The sequence below is a fragment of the Rhinolophus ferrumequinum genome, chromosome 6 (assembly GCF_004115265.2).
Source record: "Rhinolophus ferrumequinum isolate MPI-CBG mRhiFer1 chromosome 6, mRhiFer1_v1.p, whole genome shotgun sequence".
Taxonomy (NCBI): domain Eukaryota; kingdom Metazoa; phylum Chordata; class Mammalia; order Chiroptera; family Rhinolophidae; genus Rhinolophus; species Rhinolophus ferrumequinum.
This window is the reverse complement of record NC_046289.1, coordinates 99,765,459-99,784,493: the sequence shown is the minus strand read 5'-3', so window position 1 is coordinate 99,784,493 and position 19,035 is coordinate 99,765,459. Positions and strand designations below refer to the sequence as shown.

The 19,035-nt window shown below is 59.4% G+C and overlaps 2 protein-coding genes across 15 annotated transcripts; one reads left to right on the top strand and one right to left on the bottom strand.

Annotated features, from left to right (window-relative positions):
* Positions 1-111: 111 nt before the first annotated feature.
* Positions 112-11,093, top strand: MAN2C1 (mannosidase alpha class 2C member 1). Of its 3 annotated transcripts, none has more exons than XM_033109175.1 (26): positions 112-303; positions 572-697; positions 1,148-1,271; positions 2,468-2,538; positions 3,632-3,809; positions 4,045-4,234; positions 5,363-5,469; positions 5,653-5,763; positions 6,089-6,181; positions 6,308-6,424; positions 6,647-6,742; positions 6,860-7,005; positions 7,359-7,482; positions 7,814-7,935; positions 8,068-8,153; positions 8,260-8,415; positions 8,576-8,686; positions 8,821-8,953; positions 9,203-9,307; positions 9,416-9,572; positions 9,646-9,789; positions 10,029-10,138; positions 10,234-10,313; positions 10,430-10,578; positions 10,692-10,801; positions 10,873-11,028. In XM_033109175.1, the coding sequence occupies exons 1-26, from the start codon at positions 197-199 to the stop codon at positions 10,997-10,999; spliced, it is 3,180 nt and encodes a 1,059-aa protein (XP_032965066.1). In that variant the 5' UTR covers positions 112-196; the 3' UTR covers positions 11,000-11,028. The 3 variants fall into 3 exon arrangements, with proteins under 3 accessions (XP_032965066.1, XP_032965064.1, XP_032965065.1); XM_033109173.1 differs by having other exon boundaries at positions 114-303; positions 8,589-8,686; positions 8,859-8,953; positions 10,873-11,093; XM_033109174.1 differs by lacking the exon at positions 112-303 and having other exon boundaries at positions 572-674; positions 8,589-8,686; positions 8,859-8,953.
* A 442-nt stretch (positions 11,094-11,535) lies between these two features.
* Positions 11,536-18,285, bottom strand: NEIL1 (nei like DNA glycosylase 1). Of its 12 annotated transcripts, none has more exons than XM_033109002.1 (9): positions 17,558-18,285; positions 15,901-16,335; positions 13,984-14,103; positions 13,823-13,886; positions 13,477-13,576; positions 12,973-13,100; positions 12,569-12,596; positions 12,329-12,390; positions 11,536-12,155 (listed from the first exon to the last, which is right to left on the bottom strand). In XM_033109002.1, exons 2-9 carry the CDS (start codon positions 16,332-16,334, stop codon positions 11,706-11,708), a joined length of 1,386 nt encoding a protein of 461 aa, XP_032964893.1. In that variant the 5' UTR covers position 16,335; positions 17,558-18,285; the 3' UTR covers positions 11,536-11,705. The 12 variants fall into 12 exon arrangements, with proteins under 12 accessions (XP_032964893.1, XP_032964891.1, XP_032964892.1 ...); XM_033109000.1 differs by having other exon boundaries at positions 17,581-18,284; XM_033109001.1 differs by lacking the exon at positions 17,558-18,285 and adding an exon at positions 17,300-17,536.
* Between the last annotated feature and the right edge of the window lie 750 nt (positions 18,286-19,035).

Genomic DNA, 19,035 nt, shown 5'->3' with positions numbered 1-19,035 from the left:
GCCCACTAGCCCGGGCGGGATGGAAGAGAACCCGGAAGCACTGCTTTCAGTTTTTAGCGCCCGGCTCAAAGTTCAGAGCTGCGGTGTTGCAAGAACAACGGCCCGCGCTGGAAGGCGCCTCGGGACGCCGGAACCTTTGGTTCCAGCCCGCGCTGGCAGCGCCCGGGGCTTTCCCGAGAGGACTGGGCGCGTGGCGATGGCGGCGGTGGTGTCCCCGGCTCTGAAGCACTGGCGCACTACGCTGGAGCGGGTGGAGAAGTTCGTGTCGCCGCTCTATTTTACCGACTGTAATCTCCGCGGCAGGTGTGGCCCCTTCGTCCAGGGCGCTGGCCGGCGCGTCCGTGCGCCTCAGCCTTCCCTTCCCGGGATATCCAAACTGCGGCCACCCGAGCTGAGGGACAGTGCCCGCCCGCCGCAGACAGGCAGGAGCCAGGAGGAGGGGACGGGGACGCAGTGCCGTTGGGCAGCCTTCTCGGCGGCGGATCGAGGGAACGCGTCCCTCCCGCCGGCTGGTCGGCCCACGGGCGGAAAGCGGGTCTCGAGCGCGCGCCCACTGGTCCCTCCCGGCTAGGCTCTTCGGGAACAGCTGCCCGGTGTCCGCGCTCTCCAGCTTCCTGACCCCGGAGAGGCTTCCCTACCAGGAGGCAGTCCAGCAGGACTTCCGCCCCGCGCAGGTCGGCGACAGCTTCGGACCCACGTGGGTAACTCCCAGAGGGAGCGTGGGGCCAGCGGGCCAAAGGGAAGTCCCCCCTTCCTGGCTAGCTCACCATCTGGAGGGGCCACCCACACCTACATTGCCGACCCTCTGTCCTAGACAGCTACTTGGGACAGAGCAGCACCCTCTGCTGGGAACAGCTCCCTGGTCCCTCAGACGGTGAAAGAGCTCATTTCCCCCTTTTACCCAGTTGCTGGACATCCCTTAAGAAAGACACTCAAGGATGGATCACAGACCTCTGTCTCTTCTGCCTCTATTCTTCACCATGCTGCACACCCCGTGGCTTCTTTCTTGTCGATCAAAATTATGCATCTTGTGATGCTACAGATACTTAGGGAAAGTCTCAAGCCCCTACTGACCCTTAATTCAAGGAAGTACCATTTCAAAAGGACGCAATCAACCCTGAGGTCCATCTCAGTGGCTCTCTTGCAGATGGTGGACCTGTTGGTTCCGGGTGGAGCTGACCATCCCGGAGGCATGGGTGGGTCAGGAAGTTCACCTTTGCTGGGAAAGTGATGGAGAAAGCCTGGTGTGGCATGATGGGGAACCTGTACAGGTAAGGAGCCTTGCCCTAAGGACAAGCGTGGCCACATTTCAGTTCTGGCCTCTGGAGAAGCCACAGCTGAGTGGTTGTCCCTACAGGGTGATACCAGGATTTCAGGACTGGGGAGGTTGCTGCTTGCGCCCCTGTTTTATTGGCCCCTCTTATACTGGGAAGTTAAATGGATGGCTTATGGGTTGCAACATAATTAGTGCTAAACCAACACTACCACTCCCTGGCCCCCTTCTCATTCTGGGCTGAAAGTAGTTCCTAATCAAGTATAATACAATAATAAGTACAGCAGAATCACTTATTAACCCTCTACTAGATGCCAGGCACCAGACCAGTGGTTTTGCAGACCACATCACTGTTTAGTTTTTAATGAACTTGTTTTTATTATCTGTAATGTATACATATGGGGGGAAACTGTCAAACAGTTCTGGACAGTATAAAGTAAAAATTAACTCCTCTTCCTCTGACGTAATGGATCTCTCCCTACCATCCCGTCCCAGTTCCCCAGATATAACGACTGATGAAGTGTCTTGTTTATGCATCCAACCACATCACATCTAATCGTTATAATCCTATGTGGTGGGTCTTTATGCCCATTCCCAGATTAACAAACTGAGGTAGATGGAGGTTAGTTCACTCTTACACATAGAGTTTCTATAGAGGTACTCTACATACAGAGTTTCCATTCCAGCTGGACTCTCAGTCTCAGGGTAGGACTGTTGTCCTTCCTGTATGGAAGGATGGCAAAGACCTGCCCTCTCCCTCCATTGGCTCAGCAGGTGTCTCCTGAATGCCCTCTCTAGGCAGGGCCCTAGGCTAAGCACTGGGGATAAAGCAGGGAATGAGGCAGACCTGGCCCTGATTTCAAGAGTTTCCTTTCAGATACTTCCTCAGGAATACAGAGGCCACCAGAAGCCACACCCAGGTCTCCTGGTGCCTGCCCAAGACCCTTCCCATAAGACCAGGGTCTTTTCTGCTGGTGCCATTTGGTGGTCATGACACTGGCTGTCATGGGAATTGGGGCACCTGCTACCAGGGGTCCCTGATTTATCAATCTTGGCCTTGCTGGGAGAGAGAAGGCAGAGCTGGGGACCAGGTGTCTCCTGAATGCCCTCTCTAGGCCTGGCCTCCCTCAGCTTATACTTCACCTGAACTGTCCAAAAACTTCAGGCCGGTCTCTGTCACTCCACTTCCACCAGGGTTTGACCAAAGAGGGAGAGAAGACCAGCTATGTCCTGACTGACAGGCTGGGGGCAGGAGACCCCCGGAGGTGAGTGAGTCCCTGTGCCCTGGTTGACCAGGGCTATGGGGTTGGGGACAACAGTGGGGGAGGAGGAGCTGAGGCCCAGAATGATCTTGGAAACACACCTGCCTCCAACACAACCATCCTCAAATCTCATTGTGTTTTTTAAAAGCAGGTTGTTTTTTTCTGGCTATAAAAGTAATGCTTGCTTTGTTACCGTAAACACAGAAAAACACAAAGAAGTAAATACGTCCCATTGTCCCACCACCTGGAGATGACCGTTCCTCATATCTAGGCATTCATCTCAGAATCCTCCCACGCATAGTTTGTACTAGTTGAGGTTGTATTTCTTTGATATTTTGCATCCTGATTTTTTTCATCCCGTTTTACAACACAAGCATTTTATGAGACCATTAAAAACTCTTTCTTAGACATTACGATTGTATGTTATAATATTTGTTGAACACGGTGTGTCTGGTGCTTCTGGATGCTGGGACTGATGGTGAGTGGTGTGGTCCTCCACAGCCAGGGGCCTCACACACTTACGCAATTACAGACCTCTGAGGACTCAAGAGACAATGCTGGGAGCTCAGTGTGAGAACTCGGTTCCAGACTTAGGAGAGGGGTGGGAGGAAGGTCGGGGAGGGCTGCCCTAAGGAAGTCGTGTTTGCTCTCTGAAGACCGAGCAGAACAGCACCGCAGCTCACTGTGCTGCTCCAAAGAACAGCCCGCCCTGTGTTGGCTGATGGGTGTTTGCTCTTGGAGATCCAAACATGTTTTTAATACGCAGAGAGGGTTCTGAGACCAAGGCAGTACTCTGTAAAGACAGCTTGGGGAACAAAAGTCTAAAGAGCAGCAGCATGAGTCACACAGTTCCAGGCTGGGCTGCTTGCTCTTGCCGACCGTGGCCAGGCTCTCACCATCACAGTGTGCGTGCAGGTTGGTGCTTGTACTCTGGCCCTCGCGCACACGCACCTGACGTACTGGGGGGTCCTCTGGGTGGTGGGTCCTGGAGGTGAGTGGGGAGGAGTCGTCTGGATGCCTCCTCAGACCTCCCTCCCCAAGCCCCCAGAGGCCTCTGCCAGACCCTTGGCCTGAGGCTGCCTCCCCACGTTTGTAGCCTGACCCTCTATGTGGAAGTAGCCTGCAATGGGCTCCTGGGGGCTGGCAAGGGCACCATGATCGCAGCCCCTGACCCAGGGAAGATGTTCCAGGTGAGCCGGGCCGAGCTGGCCGTCTTCCACCGGGATGTCCATAAGCTCCTGGTGGACCTGGAGCTGCTGCTGGGCATAGCCAAGGTACTTGACGCCCCACCCACTTGGCCACTCTAGAGAACTCGAGGCAGGCAGTTTCTTGGGTTGGATAGTTGGGACTCCGGGAATCCCAAACAGGGAGAGTATTTCTGCCTAACCCGGTGCTAAGGATTTCTCTAAAGGGGGGAGGAGGGAGACGAGCAGGGCAGAGGGCTGGAGGTAGGGCAGAGCTCTGCTGAGAACCCTTGGAGATGGGATTAAGGAGAGAACCCTGCTGCAGGGCCTCGGGGAGGACAGCCAGCGCAGCTTCCAGGCGCTGTACACAGCCAACCAGATCGTGAACGTGTGCGATCCTACCCAGCCCCAGACCTTCCCGATGGCCCAGGACCTGGCCTCCAGGTTCTTTGGCCAGCGTGGAGGTGAAAGCCAACATACCATCCATGCCACAGGGCACTGCCACATTGATACAGGTAGGTGGCAGCTGGCTGGGTTGGCTGGGGGGGACAGGAATGCCCTGGGAGCTCTATGTGATTCTTAGCTAGTTCTTGCCTCTCTTGGGCCTCGATTTTCTCCATCTGTAAAATGGAGCAAGGGGTTTGGACTGTGGGCTTTGCTGGGTATGACTTCATTTATTCATTTCAACAAAATCTGATGCCCCATGTGACCCCAGGCTAGGTGCTGGGTAGAATTATAGACTGATCACAAAATGGGCAGACACAGTTGGTGCCATGATGGAGGAAAGTATGGGGGGGCTGGGGAGCCCAGAAGAGGCAGTTCACCCAGCTGGGTTGGGGGGATTCAAGAGAGACTTTCAGGAGGAAGTGACTGAACTGAGTGAGAATGAATAAGAATTTGACAAGGTGCCCATGTCATCAGAGAGGAGTGATGTGGAAGTAACTGAGGTGGGGGTTCAAGTGCCCGGGGAGGTTTCCTAGGGAGGATCAGGGGTTCAGTTTCTAACCTGATGAGTTGGCAGTATTTGTGAGGCTTTATGGGAAGTCCACATTTTTAACAAGCTCCCCAAAGTATTGGATCTGACACAACTCAAGTTTCAGGACCAGAACAAGGGCTTTCTCTGATATGCCAAGGTGGGGGGCGGGGGGTGGGGCTCTGGCTTGTAAGGAACTGAGGCCTAGTGCTCAAGAGAGGCTGGAGAGCTTCACGCAGGGTGGCTGCCTGGTACAGTCCGTCTTGGGGATCTGTGCCCTGTGTTCTGAGATACCCATCAGTGTGTGTTAGAGAAAGAATTGGCCGAGGGTTAACCCGCTTCTCACAGGATCCTTTCTGGGGGTGTCTAAACCTCAGAGAGGCTATTCCAGGGTGCAGGGCCTCCATTTCCTGACCTGTAAAATTGACCTGATAGCCCTGGTGGCCTCCCTTCCCCAACCCCTCCTCCCACCTTGCAGAGGTGATTGAAGTGACAGCTCAGGAGGGGTGCCACAGGCTGCAAAAGGAAGGACCTGGGTGGGAGGAAAGCAAGGACAGCCCTCGAGGTCCAGGCTGGGCCTGGTCAGGGTAGGGCGGACGCGTGAGGCTGCAGGCCTGTGTGCAGCTGGGCCTTGCTGCTCCCCTCCACCCTCCGCCCCCTTCCCATCTAGCCTGGCTGTGGCCCTTCAAGGAGACTGTGCGGAAATGTGCCCGGAGTTGGGTGACAGCCGTGCGGCTCATGGAGCGGAACCCTGAGTTCATCTTTGCCTGCTCTCAGGTCAGAGGGACAGCCATGTGGGGCACCAGGAGCCCAGTAGGTCCAAAACAGAGCTTCCGGGGCTTCTCTGGCCTGAGGGGCAGGGCTCTTCCCACCCTCAGCTGCGCACTGGGCCCCAGATACTGGGCCCTGGGTGGGGTCCTTGTCACTCCCTGTGCAGCTCCCTCCCCATCTGCCTCACAGGCGCAGCAGCTGGAGTGGGTGAAGACGCACTACCCTGGCCTACACGCCCGGCTCCAGGAGTTCGCCTGCCGCGGGCAGTTCGTGCCTGTGGGGGGCACCTGGGTGGAGATGGTAAGTGGTCTGCACACCCTCAGCCTCGGGCCACGGTCATGGGCTTCCTGCCTCGGCTTTGTGGCTTCCTGCAGGCCCTTCACACGCTTCTGTGCAGCGCTTATTAGTCCCTGGCAGAGGGACTATTCCAAGGCGGAGGAGGGCCTCAAGCATTGCCTGCACGACCCAGCCCGGAAGCTCTCCCGGCACACAGACAGGTGGACAGCTGGGTGCTGGCTCTAGCCCTGGGTCAGAGCCCTGGCTCGACCTGACAGGGTGTGTGGCCTGCGCTCCTGCCTGTCCCCATCTGGCGTGACCCCAGCTGCCTCACTCTTCCCTCTGCTAGGATGGGAACCTGCCCAGTGGAGAGGCCATGGTGAGGCAGTTCCTCCAGGGCCAGAGATTCTTCCTGCAGGAGTTTGGGAAGATATGTTCCGAGGTAGGCTGGAGCTGCTGTGCCTACAGGCGCAGGGGGCTGGACCTGGGCCTTGAGTGAGGGCTGAGGCGGGGGCTGCTGCACCAACAGCCATGGTTCCCACGCCCCAGAGCCCCTTCTCCCGCACAGTTCTGGCTGCCGGACACATTTGGCTACTCAGCTCAGCTCCCCCAGATCATGCGCGGCTGTGGCATCAGGCACTTCCTGACCCAGAAACTGAGCTGGAACTTGGTGAACTCCTTCCCGGTGAGCAGACCCCAGGAGGTCACGTTAGAGTGGACCTGAGCCCCACCTGGCCCATTCATCTCTTCCCAGGCTTATTCAGGGGTCCTGGACAGACCACCCACCCCCACGCAGAGAGGGCATGCCTCCTGCATAGTCACACGGGCAGGGCAGGTCCGGAAGGCCCAAGCCCGCCTCGGCCCTGACGCTGGCCGCTCTCCTCTGCCTCTGTCTCCCTACCTGAAGCACCATACCTTTTTCTGGGAGGGGCTGGATGGCTCCCGTGTGCTGACCCACTTCCCACCCGGTGACTCATACGGAATGGAGGGCAGTGTGGAGGAGGTGAGAGGGTACCTAGTGGCTGAGGTAGGGGGCTGGGGGGGTGGGGAAGACTGAAGAGGGCTGGGTGTCTTGTCCTAGGCTGACCCATGCTGACCTGACCTGCCCCTGCCTGTTCAGGTGCTGAAGACAGTGGCCAAAAACCGGGACAAAGGGCGGACCAACCACAGTGCCTTCCTCTTTGGCTTTGGGGATGGGGGCGGTGGACCCACCCAGACCATGGTGGACCGCTTGAAACGACTGTGCAATACAGATGGGCTGCCCAGGTCAGGCCTGGCCCACCTGCAGCCCTCACTGAGCTGCTCACAGCCCTGTCCAGAGCCCTTGGCTTGAGCCCTTCTTTCTGCTCAAACATGTGGCTCTACCCTCCACTGGGCCTGTCCTGTCCCAGTCCTGGACCTTGGGCTCCTCCCACCTTCCACCTTGGGGGTGGCAATGGGGGGAAAGCTGAGAGTAGGAAGGGGCTTAAACTCACCAGAGAGAGAACTCTCGTGGAGTGTCTAGAGCCGGCTCTGTGTGGACTGGGAGCGTTCTGGGGGCGGCTCCTTTCTTTGGGGGCTGCACCTCTTGTCCGTTGTGGTGTGGAAGAACGGTGAGCCAGGCTTGTGGTCTCCCTCAGGGTGCAGCTGTCTTCTCCTGGGCGACTCTTCTCGGCGCTGGAGAGTGACTCGGGGCAGCTGTGCACGTGGGTCGGGGAGCTCTTCCTGGAGCTGCATAACGGCACCTACACCACCCACGCTCAGGTCAGAAGCTGGCAGCTCGGCTGAGCAGGGAGAGTGTACTCTTGATCTGTAGAGGGTCAGTGAGGAAGCGGGAGACAGAGCTGGCCCAGACCTGGGGAGGAGGCTTGTGTTCCAAGGGGGAGCTGAGGAGAGAAGTGGAAAGCCTGCTGGGTCAGGAGCCTGGAGGAGGCTTGAGCTGAGGGAGGGAGGCTGCACCACCCACAGGGGTCTTTATCCAGCAGGCCTTGCAGAGCCATCGCGGTCTGAGCCAGGGAGGGCTTGGGCAGGTTCCTGGGATGCTTGAGCCGACAACACTGCCACTCATCCCCCCACCCCCGCTGTCCTGGCTCAGATCAAGAAAGGGAACCGGGAGTGTGAGCGCGTCCTGCACGACGTGGAACTGCTCAGCAGCCTAGCCCTAGCCCGCAGTGTCCACTTCCTGTACCCGGCAGCCCAGCTGCAGGACCTCTGGAGGTCAGCCCTGCTCTGCCCCCTGCCCCCCGCCTGCCCTCACCCCAGACACCTGTGTGGCTGCCCCTCCCAGCCCTCCTTCCTTCTGCCGCCCCCCCCCCCAGTCTTCCCCACCTCTGCCCTTGGCTCCTCCAGGCTCCTGCTGCTGAACCAGTTCCATGACGTGGTGACGGGAAGTTGCATTCAGCTGGTAGCAGAGGAGGCCATGTCACACTACCAAGGTTAGGCTGCCCTCTCCACACCCAGGACTGAGCCCAGTGTCCCCTGTGGGACACTCGCGTCACCCCAGACCCACTGCCTACCCGTGACCAACCAGTCTTTCCTCAGACATCCGTTCTCATGGCAACACACTGCTCAGCACGGCAGCCGCAGCCCTATGTGCTGGGGAGCCAGGTCCTGAGGGTCTCCTCATTGTCAACACACTGCCCTGGAAACGCACTGAAGTGCTGGCCCTGCCCAGGCCTGGCGGGGCCCACAGCCTAGGTATGAGCTGGGGAGAAGCTGCTACGCAGCAGGAGGGATGGAGGCTGGCCACATTCTCCTAGGGCTCCCTGCCTGGGTGCCCCAGGCTGGAGAGTAGCACGATGGGAGGGGCATCTCCCCCCAGCCCTTCACCCCCGCACGAGGCTGTGCTGATGCCCAGGCTTCGTCCCCAGCCCTGGTGACAGTGCCCAGCATGGGCTATGCTCCTGCGCCTGCCCCCAACTCACTGCAGCCCCTCCTGCCCCAGCAGCCTGTGTTTGTCCTGCAAGAGGTGAGTGCTGGCACATCTGGGTGGGGCGGGGGCTGTCCTGGGCCCTCCTCAACATGGGCTTCTGAGCCCCCTAGTCTGGAGCACGTGGTGAGGCAGGGCTGGGGCTGGGGTGGGGGGCTATTGTTTGTGGGAAGCCCCTGCCGACTCAACTTCAAGGCTCCCTCCTGCCAAGACTGATGGTTCTGTGACTCTGGACAATGGCATCATCCGAGTGAGGTTGGAGCCCACCGGCCGCCTGACATCCCTGCTGCTGGTGGCCTCTGGCAGGTACCAACCCCTCACTGCCCTCTCTCCGTGTCTGGCAGGTGGATCCTAGACCCTGTTCCGTTCCTTGCCCCAGCACTGCCCACAGCAGCTCACCAGTGGCTCTGGGCTGGGACCCACTCATGGAGCAGGGCAGACGGGGCTGGGAGACCCGTATCCCTGGGCCTAGTCACCCTGTCCCCTCTCTACGTCAAGCAGCTGGAGAGACCACAAGCATACAGATGTAAAGAACCAAACATCATCTCCTTCCAGGGAGGCCATTGCTGAGGGTGCCTTGGGGAACCAGTTTGTGCTGTTTGATGATGTCCCCCTCTACTGGGACGCGTGGGACGTCATGGACTACCACCTGGAGACACGGTGCTGCTGGCAGGGGGGAGGGGTCGGGGAGGGGTGTACAGGCCTATGGCTCCGCCTGCCTACCCATCAGCAGGCCCGGGCTCAGTGCCTCCTACCCCTACCCCACAGGAAGCCAGTGCTGGGCCAGGCAGGGACCCTGGCAGTGGGCACTGAGGGCGGTGTGCGGGGCAGCGCCTGCTTCCTGCTGCAGATCAGCCCCAACAGTCGGCTCAGCCAGGAGGTCGTCCTGGACGTGGGCTGCCCCTATGTCCGCTTCCGCACGGAGGTAGCAGGCGCGGGTGGTGGCTGTCCTCCCCAGCTGTGTCTGCCCCTCCCTCACCCCTTCCCCCCCACTCCAGGTGCACTGGCACGAGGCCCACAAGTTCCTGAAGGTGGAGTTCCCTGCTCGTGTGCGGAGCCCCCAGGCCACCTATGAGGTCCAGTTCGGACACCTGCAGCGGCCCACCCACTACAACACGTCTTGGGACTGGGCACGATACGAGGTGTGACGGGCTGGGGAGAGCCTCGCTGTGTGGGTGAGGAGGATGCACGCGCCGCTGCCTGACGTGTGCCGAGTACCTCCTGTGTAGCTGGCTGCTCGTGCCTGCTGTGTAGTTGGACACTAGGCCTCCGGTGGCTGAGAGCTGGAATCAGTCCTCGGCTCCCAGACCTTGCGCTCAGTCGAATGACGAATGACGGGAGGAGGCGGGGCCCCTGAGTGCGCCTGGCGTCTGCCCTGCAGGTGTGGGCGCACCGCTGGATGGATCTGTCAGAGCACGGCTTCGGGCTGGCCCTGCTCAACGACTGCAAGTACGGCGCCTCGGTGCGCGGCAGCGTCCTCAGCCTGTCGCTGTGAGTGCGGCGCCCCCGCCAGGCCTGGGGGCCGGGTGGGACCGCGGGTCTTCCCCGGGCCAGAATTGCAGCCCAGCCCGTCCCCCTCCCCCCAGCTTGCGGGCGTCCAAGGCCCCCGACGCCACTGCCGACATGGGGCGCCACGAGTTCACCTACGCGCTGATGCCGCACGAGGGTGAGTGCCACCGCGCCCCTTCTCTGAGCCTCGCTTTGTCCAGTTGTCGGTGGGGAAAACGGCCCCTCGCCCTGACCCCCATTTCCACCATGTATCCCTCTCCGGCCCGCGCCTAGGCTCCTTCCAGGACGCTGGCGTTATCCGCGCGGCCTACAGCCTCAATTTCCCACTGTTGGCGCTGCCCGCCCCGGGCCCGGCGCCCGCCACGGCCTGGAGTGCCTTCTCGGTGTCCTCGCCAGCGGTCGTGCTGGAGACCGTCAAGCAGGCAAGGGGCGGGGTGGGGAGGGGCCGGGCCTGAGCTGGGTGCGCCCTGGCCCCACCTACCGCCCACCTCCCACCTCCCACCTCCCACCTCCCTCCGCCCACCTCCCTCCGCAGGCTGAGACTAGTCCCCAGGGTCGCACGCTGGTCCTCAGGCTGTACGAGGCCCATGGTAGCCACGTGGACTGCTGGCTGCACACATCGCTGCCGGTTCAGGAGGCCGTCCTGTGAGTGGGGTGCAGGGTGGGAGTGGGTGTCCTGCCCTCGCAGGGCCCTCATGGTCCCTCTTGTTCTCCAGCTGCGACCTCCTGGAACAGCGCGACCCTGCTGGCCACTTGCCCCTTAGGGAGGCCAGCCTGAAGCTCACCTTTTCTCCCTTCCAAGTGCGATCCCTATTGCTCACACTGCAGCCCCCACTGAACTGAGTCCCTGAGGGTGGGGTTTGTTTGTGGAAGGCTCTCCTTTTTGCCTCCCCAGTCTGAAGCAAGGACGAGTTGCCTCTAGAACAATAAATCCTTGCCTTAGGAACCCTGCTGGTGGCCCTTGCTGTCTCCTCTTAGGGCCCATCCTCAGGCTTTTCCCCAGGCGTTGGGGGACAGGGGCAAAGTCTGAGGTGATCTGTGTGCAGGGGCTGGGTTGCAGCCCCATGAGAGAGTGGGGATATCAGTGACCCCAAATTGACTAAGCATGAGGTAAGAAGCCCTTGAGCAGGCAGAGGGCCCGTGACCCCTACCAGCAGGGGAGCTCTGCCGAGTCCGGGGCAGCTGCAGGCCCAGGAGCCCCGGGCTGCCTGGGGCCAGGGTCTCTGCACCCTGAGGGGTTGTCCCTGCAGAGACAGACTGTCCTCTGAGAGCCAGGGCCTTATGGACCAGGAGGGGGCTTAGTTTGTCTTGCTGAGGAGGTGGCCCCCGTCCTCAGGGCCAGGCAATAGGCCCTCCTAACTTGCCATCCCAGACTTCTGTAGCCAACCCAAGAAGTTCCCAAGTTTATTAACTTATTTTTTTAAAAATACAGCACTTTTCACATGGGCTTAAAAATGGAGGAGGTGGGATACAGTTGAAAACATCGCAGTTGTGTAGGGAACAGCCACAGGGCCATGGGCACCCAGCCCCCTTCAGCCCCCGCCTGCTCCTAGGGAGGCACAGGCGGAGACCCAAGGCCAGGCAGCGGGAAGGAGGGCGCAAGCTGGGAGAGCCTCCTGCTAAGGCGCCACGGTGCCCTCGGGCTCCAGAGACACGGTGTCAGCCTTGATGCTTTGGGGTTTGTGGCAGGCTGGGGGGAGGACAGGTGAGGTGGCAGCTCAGCCCCCAGGCCTTGACAGCCCCCCTCCCTCCTTTGTCCACACCGAATTCCCTGGAGAACCCCTGTTGATGGTGCCTCTCCGTCCCCAAAGGAGGGTGCTGAGGAAGGCCCACCTGAGGTTGCCCGTCGCCCCCTCCTCTTCCCTTTCTCAGCAACTGGGGGGGCTTCTGGGTCCTGCTGGAGGCTAGTCCCCTCGGGCTGCTGGGCTGTAGTTTGCTCAGGATGGCCTCGCTGTGCGCTTCGTCTGCTGGAAGGGGTCTTGCTTGGAGGTGGAGGGTCCTGGGTGGGAGAGACACAGATTCCTGAGGGGCTCAGAAAGAGCAGTTCAGAGGTGGGTTAGGACCCCCCCCACTGACCCCCATTGTCAACAGAAGCCAGCTGCCCAAAAGGCTGGTGTGGGAGGTTGGCCAGAGCAGGGGAGAGTGCAGGGAGGCATTGGGAGTGGGAGCTACCTCCATTCTGTCCTCAGGACTCCGCGGTGCTCCCTTGGATTTCTTCTTGCGGGACTTGCCCCCTGCACAATACTGACGCTGGGGTTGCACGTCCTGTCGCCTTGGGCCCTTTCTCCAGATTCCCACCCTCCCACTCCAGGGTAACTCCCAGGGGTGGCGTGGAGACCAGGGACTGCTGCAGCCCTTGCAGGCAACTCGTCCTTTCTGCTCTCTTAGCTCCCTAGAGTAGGAGTATCTCACCTTTGGGTGCCAGAGGTCCAGGATCCCCCTAAAGTGGGACGGGGAGAATTCAGGGATCAGCCTGATTGTCGTGGGGGCTGTTGTTCCTTGGAGAGGCAGGACTCACTGATCCTTCCATATCCGTGTAGCTCCTCCCCTTGGAAGCCTCTGATTCCCCCCTACTCCCTGCAGGGTTTGAACCAGCATCAAAGCCACCCTGCCTTCGGCTGCTCCACTAGCTGGGACCCTGGGACTCAGAGGATGGGAGGGGGATACCACAGGGAAGGCTTAGCCTCCCAGGGACAGTGACCCGTGGGGACCTAGACAGAGACCCGAGCTCCTGCCCTGCTGTGACTCCAGGTCTCTCCACCATACCCGCCTCCTTGGGGGTCTCTGTCTACCTATGTGAGCATTAGGGCCCAAACCTGGAACCAGATGGTACGGCCGTGCCGGTCCCGAAGGGAGCTCATGCCCGCCATGCCATAGCACTGCAGCCAGGCTCGAAAGGCTGCGAAGTCCTCCTCCCCACTCTCCTGACCATAGCCCTTGCCCCCTGTGGACAGAGGAGCCAGGCAGAGGTCAGAGGTCAGACTCAGGCAGACGCAGGAGGGGGAGCCTGACAGACTGAATCAGGGGCCAAGGCTCTCCCTTCCCCAGCTGTGTGGCCTCAGGCTGGTGTCTTCCCCACTCTGGGCCATGGCTTACCCATCCTAGAGGAGGGTTAAGAATCCTGCCCCACTTGCCTCCTGAGCAGCTTGGAGGGCATAGACACCTGAGGAGGAGGAGGCCTAGTCCACTTAGCAACGACTGGGTCTACAAACTTCCATTTCCCAGGCAGGAAACCGGGCCCAGAGGGGCGTAGCAGCTGTCCCGGGGTTACAGTATTCCAAAGCAGAGGTAGTTGGGCGTCTCTGCCTCCCGGGACTCACCCAGCTGGACCACTTCCTTGGGCACTGAGTGACACAGCTCCAGCAGGTCCGGGTTCTGCAGCTTGGCCCTGATCTTCTGGCTCAGGGTCAGCTCGGGGCTCTGGAGAAGCGGCAGGGGCGGGGCCTGGCTGTCAGCGTGAGGCAGCTGGCCACCCCCAGGGAGCAGACCGTCTCTGAGCTTGGTAGGACTTATCCTCAGCCCCAACCCCAACACACACATTGTAGAGAAGGGGAAACTGAGGCTTGAAGCCCAGAAAGGACCTGCATGAGCCACACTGGAGACACCTGGCCCAGCCCACCTGCAGCCCTCACTGACAGGTGTGTGCCGGCCTCGCTACGTGCTCACCAGCTTGTGCTGCTGCAGGGCCACCAGAACCGTGCGGGCCTTCTCGAAGGGGGGTATCCTCAGCCTGCAGTGGGTGGAGGGGGGCCATGCTAAGCATTGGGGAATGCAGGGCACACCAGCCCACCCCAGACCTCCCTCGTGCCAGTGGCCTGCCTGCTGACCGGTACAGAATCTCTGCCCGCAGGTAGTTGCCAATGCCATTGAAGAACCTCTGGTCCAAGAGAGCCTCGCAGATGGGCCGGTCAAAGGCCTTGTCCGCTAGGTTTCGTAACACATTCTCCCTGGTGGGACATAGCCTGGGCACGTAAGACTCATTCTGCTCCCATCCCCCACCTCGCCAGGGGATGGTAAGAGGAGCTGGGGGAACCTGTTCCTAAGTGCCACAGGAAGGAAATTGGGAGTCCCAGTTCCCCTTCCCCCAGACTCTGTGCTGTTTTGACAGTGGGAACCTCAGTTTTCCTATCTGTTAAATGGGAACAACATGGGATTTTTAATTCATTATGAAAGGTAAAACATACCAATCAAAAGCTACAAGTTCAAGAGAACACACTTGAGTCTGTATCTGTTGTGTGTATATCACCAGAGTGCCTCAGGCTCCAGATATTTTTGAGAGCAAGGTAATCACAGGACCTCAGGCATGCCTGTGGTCTGGAGGTCCCTTTCTAGAACTTCTGGTTAGTTAGAGATGGGGAATGAACATTGGTGGAGTCAATTCTTCTCAAGACCTGCAGATTCCAAGGAGGCTGGTACTAGCTCTGTGCAGCAGGTTGTGTGTGTGTGGGGGGGCAATCCTGGCTAGCGAGGGCCCCAGCAGTCCCCACCCCACCTCCAAGGGTCATGGGTCTCTCTTCACTGTGTCATGGCAAGATTGACTCAGTGATGGACCTGAAGAGCATCTGAAATAGGGGGCCCAAAGACAGAGGATTGGGGGGGAAAGGAAGAGTGGAAGGTTAGCCTGGGTGGCCAGCTCCCTGAGGGGAGTAGATCGCTACAGGCTCCCAGCTATAGGACCAAGGGAACAACTGAAATGCTCACCATGCACTAGCAACTTCAGAGCCAGCTGGCCAAGAGTTACGTTGTGGCCTGACAGGAGGAGAATCCAGGACCACAGATGTCTCCCTGGGGTTGCACTTGGGGTCATGCCTGGGAAGGCCAGGTGGCTTCTGTGGCACCAGAGACACCCTGAGCCACTCCTCGGGGCCCATGAAAGTGAGCTGCTCCGAGGAAAGGAGGACCTGCCAGACCTCCAGTTTGAATACTTTTCCTCTAGAGCATTGCAGGGCTGGCTCTCAGCCAGGCCTCAGCTCAAATATCACCTCCTAGAGTGGCCTTTCCTAATGCCCCCACCTCCTGGGCCAAAAGTCATTCTTTCCCTCTTCGATTTTTCCTTCAGGCATGTGTCTATTTGAATTTATCCAGTTTGTTTCCTTGTTTCCCCTGCCCTGCGTGAACGTGGGCTCTGGGAGAGCAAGGAACACATCTGTGTTCATCACTGCTGTGCCCCATCACCTAGAACAGTGCCTGGCATGAAGCAGAGACTCACACACGTTTCCTCTTCAGAGGAAGGGAAGTGGCTGACACTGCCATCTTATGTGACTGTATCACATCCCAGGTAGGGCCGTTAACCCCTCCCGCAGGCAGGAGACGGTCACAGAGACGGTGAGAGACAGATCAGTGGGCAGGCAGAATGTGGGAGACCACAAAAGCTGACTCAGAAACCATGTCATTAGGCAGTCCCCTCCCCACCACCTTGAAACCCTTCCTCCCTGCTCAGCGTCCCTCGGCCAGGTGAGAGCCCTCCACCTTTCTTCGCAGCCCCTGAGGGCCCAGGAAGCAGTGTGAGGGGCCTTGGCATGCCTACCGACCCACCTCTTGCCCCCACCTCCTACCACGTCAGTTTTGGGGTTTCACACCCATTAGCTCAGGGAGCTGTCCCCAGGAAAGGACACTGCCTTGCTCTCAGAGGAGGGGACTGAGGCTCAGAAGGGGCTGGGACTTGCCCCTCGTGGGCCTACGAGGCACTGACAGAGCCAGGCCCAGAGCCCAGCGCTGGGCATCACACCAACTGCTGGTCCCACCTGAACTGCTCGTACTCCAGCAAGACACAGGGCCCGCGGCCTGGCTGCCACTCGCCCCCGACGTCCCAGCGGCCGAAGCGGCGGATGTCCACGAAGCAGAGGGCCAGCCGGGGCCGGGGTGGGGCTGTGTAAAAGCGCAGGTGAGCGTGGGCGGGCAGCGCGTCGCCCGGCGCCAGCTGGAAGGAGCCCGACATGCCGAAGCGGAAGACGAGGGCCAGTGGCTCCCGTGAGGGCTGGGCCCCCGGCAGGGGGCTCAGTGTCAGGCGCAGCTCCTTGCCTCGGGCTGACGCTGAGATGTGGTAGGCACTGCTCTCAAAGGGCACCTCAGGGTTGCGGCTGATGGGTGACTTCTCCACACACCCGCCGAACACCAGCCCTCTGCATGCCTCGTTCACAAAGCGGCTGGCCAGGTGCAGCTCGGGGCCCTCGGGCATTCTGTGCGGGAGGAGGACAGCAAATTGGGCCAGGTGTGCACCTTGTGAGGTAGGAATTTACAGAGAAGCAGCCTGAGGATCAGAGGGGATCAGGACAGCTGGGGCAGGCAGGAAAGTTTGCTGGCCTGGCCACAGCTCTCGGCCCCCACCTGAAAATGCTGGGACAGCCCAGGCCACTGCGGGAGAGCAGGCTGGGAAAGGTGACTGCCTTGCTCGTTAACACCTTCCTCAGCCTTCCAGGAACGTTGCTGCCTTTAGAATCAAGTCCAGATCCTTCCCGGGCCCACGCTGTAGTCTCACTTCGTCCCAGGCTCCCCCTCACTTGCTCCTAGCACACTGCCCCTGCTGTCCTCACGCCTGTGCCCCTGCTATCCCCTCAGTCTAGGAACACTTGAGCTGCCCTCCCTGAACCCCCTTCTGAGGTGGCATCCGCACTCCCCCAGACACACGTTCTTTCCCTCCTGGCCCAAATCTTTCACTCCCAAATCCCAAATTGTCTTATTGTCGTCTGCCTCCACCTCGACTCCCATCCCAGTGGAAGCTCAGCTTGCTCATCACCCCACGGCTCCGAACCGACCTCAGCTGTTGCCACACCACTGAGGGAAAGAGCCGGGCCCCGCCTGGGAGGTGGGAGCCGGGAAAACTAGCGCTCAGAGTCTCAGTTGGCAGTGAGGCCGAGTTAAAACCCAAGCGAGGTCAGGAGGAGGGGATGCAGGTGTCTCCAGGTGCATCTGCGCGGGAGCAAGGTACCCGCGGCTGCGAGGAGGGCAGGGGAGCCGGGAAGGTCTTTAGGAGCCCCAGGCCGAGGTCCAGGGTGGAACCGGAACGCCCCGGTCGGCGCAAGGGTCGGAAAAAAACCGACTCCACCTCCTCTCCCTGCCCCTGCCCACCCGCTTCCCTTTCCCCTCCTCCCCGACGCGGCGGAATCGACGGTCGGGCAGAGGGGGAGTTTGGCCGATACAGACTCTTTTCCTGTATCCCACTTCCGCGCCGCCCGGGACCAGGCACCCGAAAGGATTCGCTCGGAGGGAAAAGGGCGGTCCAGATTCCTAAGTCCGCGAGGGGCGAGCGCTCTGTGGCCGGCTCCCCCAGCCCTCGTAACGCGCCCTGCTGCCTGTCCTCGGCGCACCCTGGCTCCCTTCTTCCCCAAGGCGCCCAGATCCCATCCTCCTCAGCACTGCCGCACACACCCCCGGTACGTCCCCCGCCCCCGGGGCACCTACTCCCCACGCCGCTCCCCGCCAACCTGCAGCCACTAAAGGGTTAATGTCGCCGGCGGAGCCGCGCCAAAGAGCACGCCGGGAGCTGCGGTCGCTGCTCCAGCGTCTGCTGGGAAGTGTAGTTCCTCCGGCAGTGGGGCAGAGGCCTTCGGGGTGGCAGAGGCCCCGAGCTGGGGGTTTCGGGTGTGAGAAAGCCTTTGGCTAGGAGGTGGCGCCGGCCGGATCTGGGGTCAGGTCCGAGGTCCCGCGTCGCGGATCTCTATGGCTGCGGAAGTCACCAGGCTAGTGATACGGTCGGCACTCCCAGCAGAAACAGAAGCAACTGTCACTGCAGAGGCGCCTGCAGATGTGCGCAGGGAGCGGCAGGTGGGCGACAGATGCAGGCCCTGGGGACCTGGTGGTGGCCCTAAGTATCAACGCACAGTCAGACATGGCATATAAACAGAAACATCATCACCACCTGCGGGTGGGAAGCGCAGCCAAGCAACAAAAAACGGGCCCAGAGGTAGAACCCATCAGATGGTTTTGTGGGGGAGGGTCCGTCTGCGGTTGTACGTAGGCTGAGACCTGAGAAGGAGCCGGCAGAGGGGATAAGATAACGTGCCCGGTGGGAGGGATGACCAGTGCAAAGGAGGAAGGAAAGCAATTGGCCAGTAAAAGGCCTGTAGCTGGGAGAGTGCTGGGAGGCGATGACAGGCAGGCAGGCAGGTCTCGTCTCACGGGGCCTCTGGGAGGAGTTTGCGTCTTATCCTACCTGAGTCTGACGCGTAGCCGTCATTTGCCCCCTTCATACTAGCACTTGTGCTTCCTCCCCCCTCATCTATTAATTCCTTTGGTTTGATGTATTTCAGGTAGACAAACGACGATTTCATTCCTAATACTTCGGCATGCATCTCTAAAAAGCAACTTCCTACAAAGCCACAATACCTTTATCATACCTAGTAAACAATAACTTTTTTTATTAGTTTCAGGTGTACAAAACAACATAGTGATTAGACATTTATGTATCTCTCAGTCATGACTCCAGTGAGTCTGTCACCCATCTGACACTGCAGTTATTACAATATTATTGACTACATTCCTGTACTTTATATCCCTGTGACTATTTAATTACAGCTGACATTCAAATTATTTTATATTAGTTTCAGGTGTAAACAGTAACTTTTTTAAAAAACACTGTTTTTCCAGGACCCATCAGCTCCAAGTCAAGTAGTTGTTTCAATCTAGTTGTGGAGGGCGCAGCTCACAGGGGCCCATCTGGGGATCGAACCAGTGACCTTGGTGTTATGAGCACCGCGCTCTAACCAACTGAGCCAACCTGCCACCCCAACAGTAACTTCTTAATATCGTCTAACACATAGTCCACATTCAAATTTCCCTAATTGTCCCCAAAATGTCATTTATAGCTGTTTTTTCAAGGCAGAGTCCAATCAAGGATCGTATGTGTCTTTATAATCCTTTTTAACGTAGATGGAATCACC

Excerpts from the sequence above, each read along its gene's own strand:
- MAN2C1 (XM_033109175.1), top strand. The coding sequence starts at position 197 with ATGGCGGCGGTGGTGTCCCCGGCTCTGAAGCACTGGCGCACTACGCTG. Across the intron at positions 6,182-6,307 it reads TTGGGAAGATATGTTCCGAG|TTCTGGCTGCCGGACACATT; the intron begins GTAGGCTGGAGC and ends TCTCCCGCACAG. Across the intron at positions 10,139-10,233 it reads AGCGTCCTCAGCCTGTCGCT|CTTGCGGGCGTCCAAGGCCC; the intron begins GTGAGTGCGGCG and ends CCCTCCCCCCAG.
- NEIL1 (XM_033109002.1), bottom strand. The coding sequence starts at position 16,334 with ATGCCCGAGGGCCCCGAGCTGCACCTGGCCAGCCGCTTTGTGAACGAG. Across the intron at positions 12,597-12,972 it reads GCCGTACCATCTGGTTCCAG|GGGGATCCTGGACCTCTGGC; the intron begins GTTTGGGCCCTA and ends GTCCCACTTTAG. Across the intron at positions 12,156-12,328 it reads GTCCTGAGGACAGAATGGAG|GACCCTCCACCTCCAAGCAA; the intron begins GTAGCTCCCACT and ends TCTCCCACCCAG.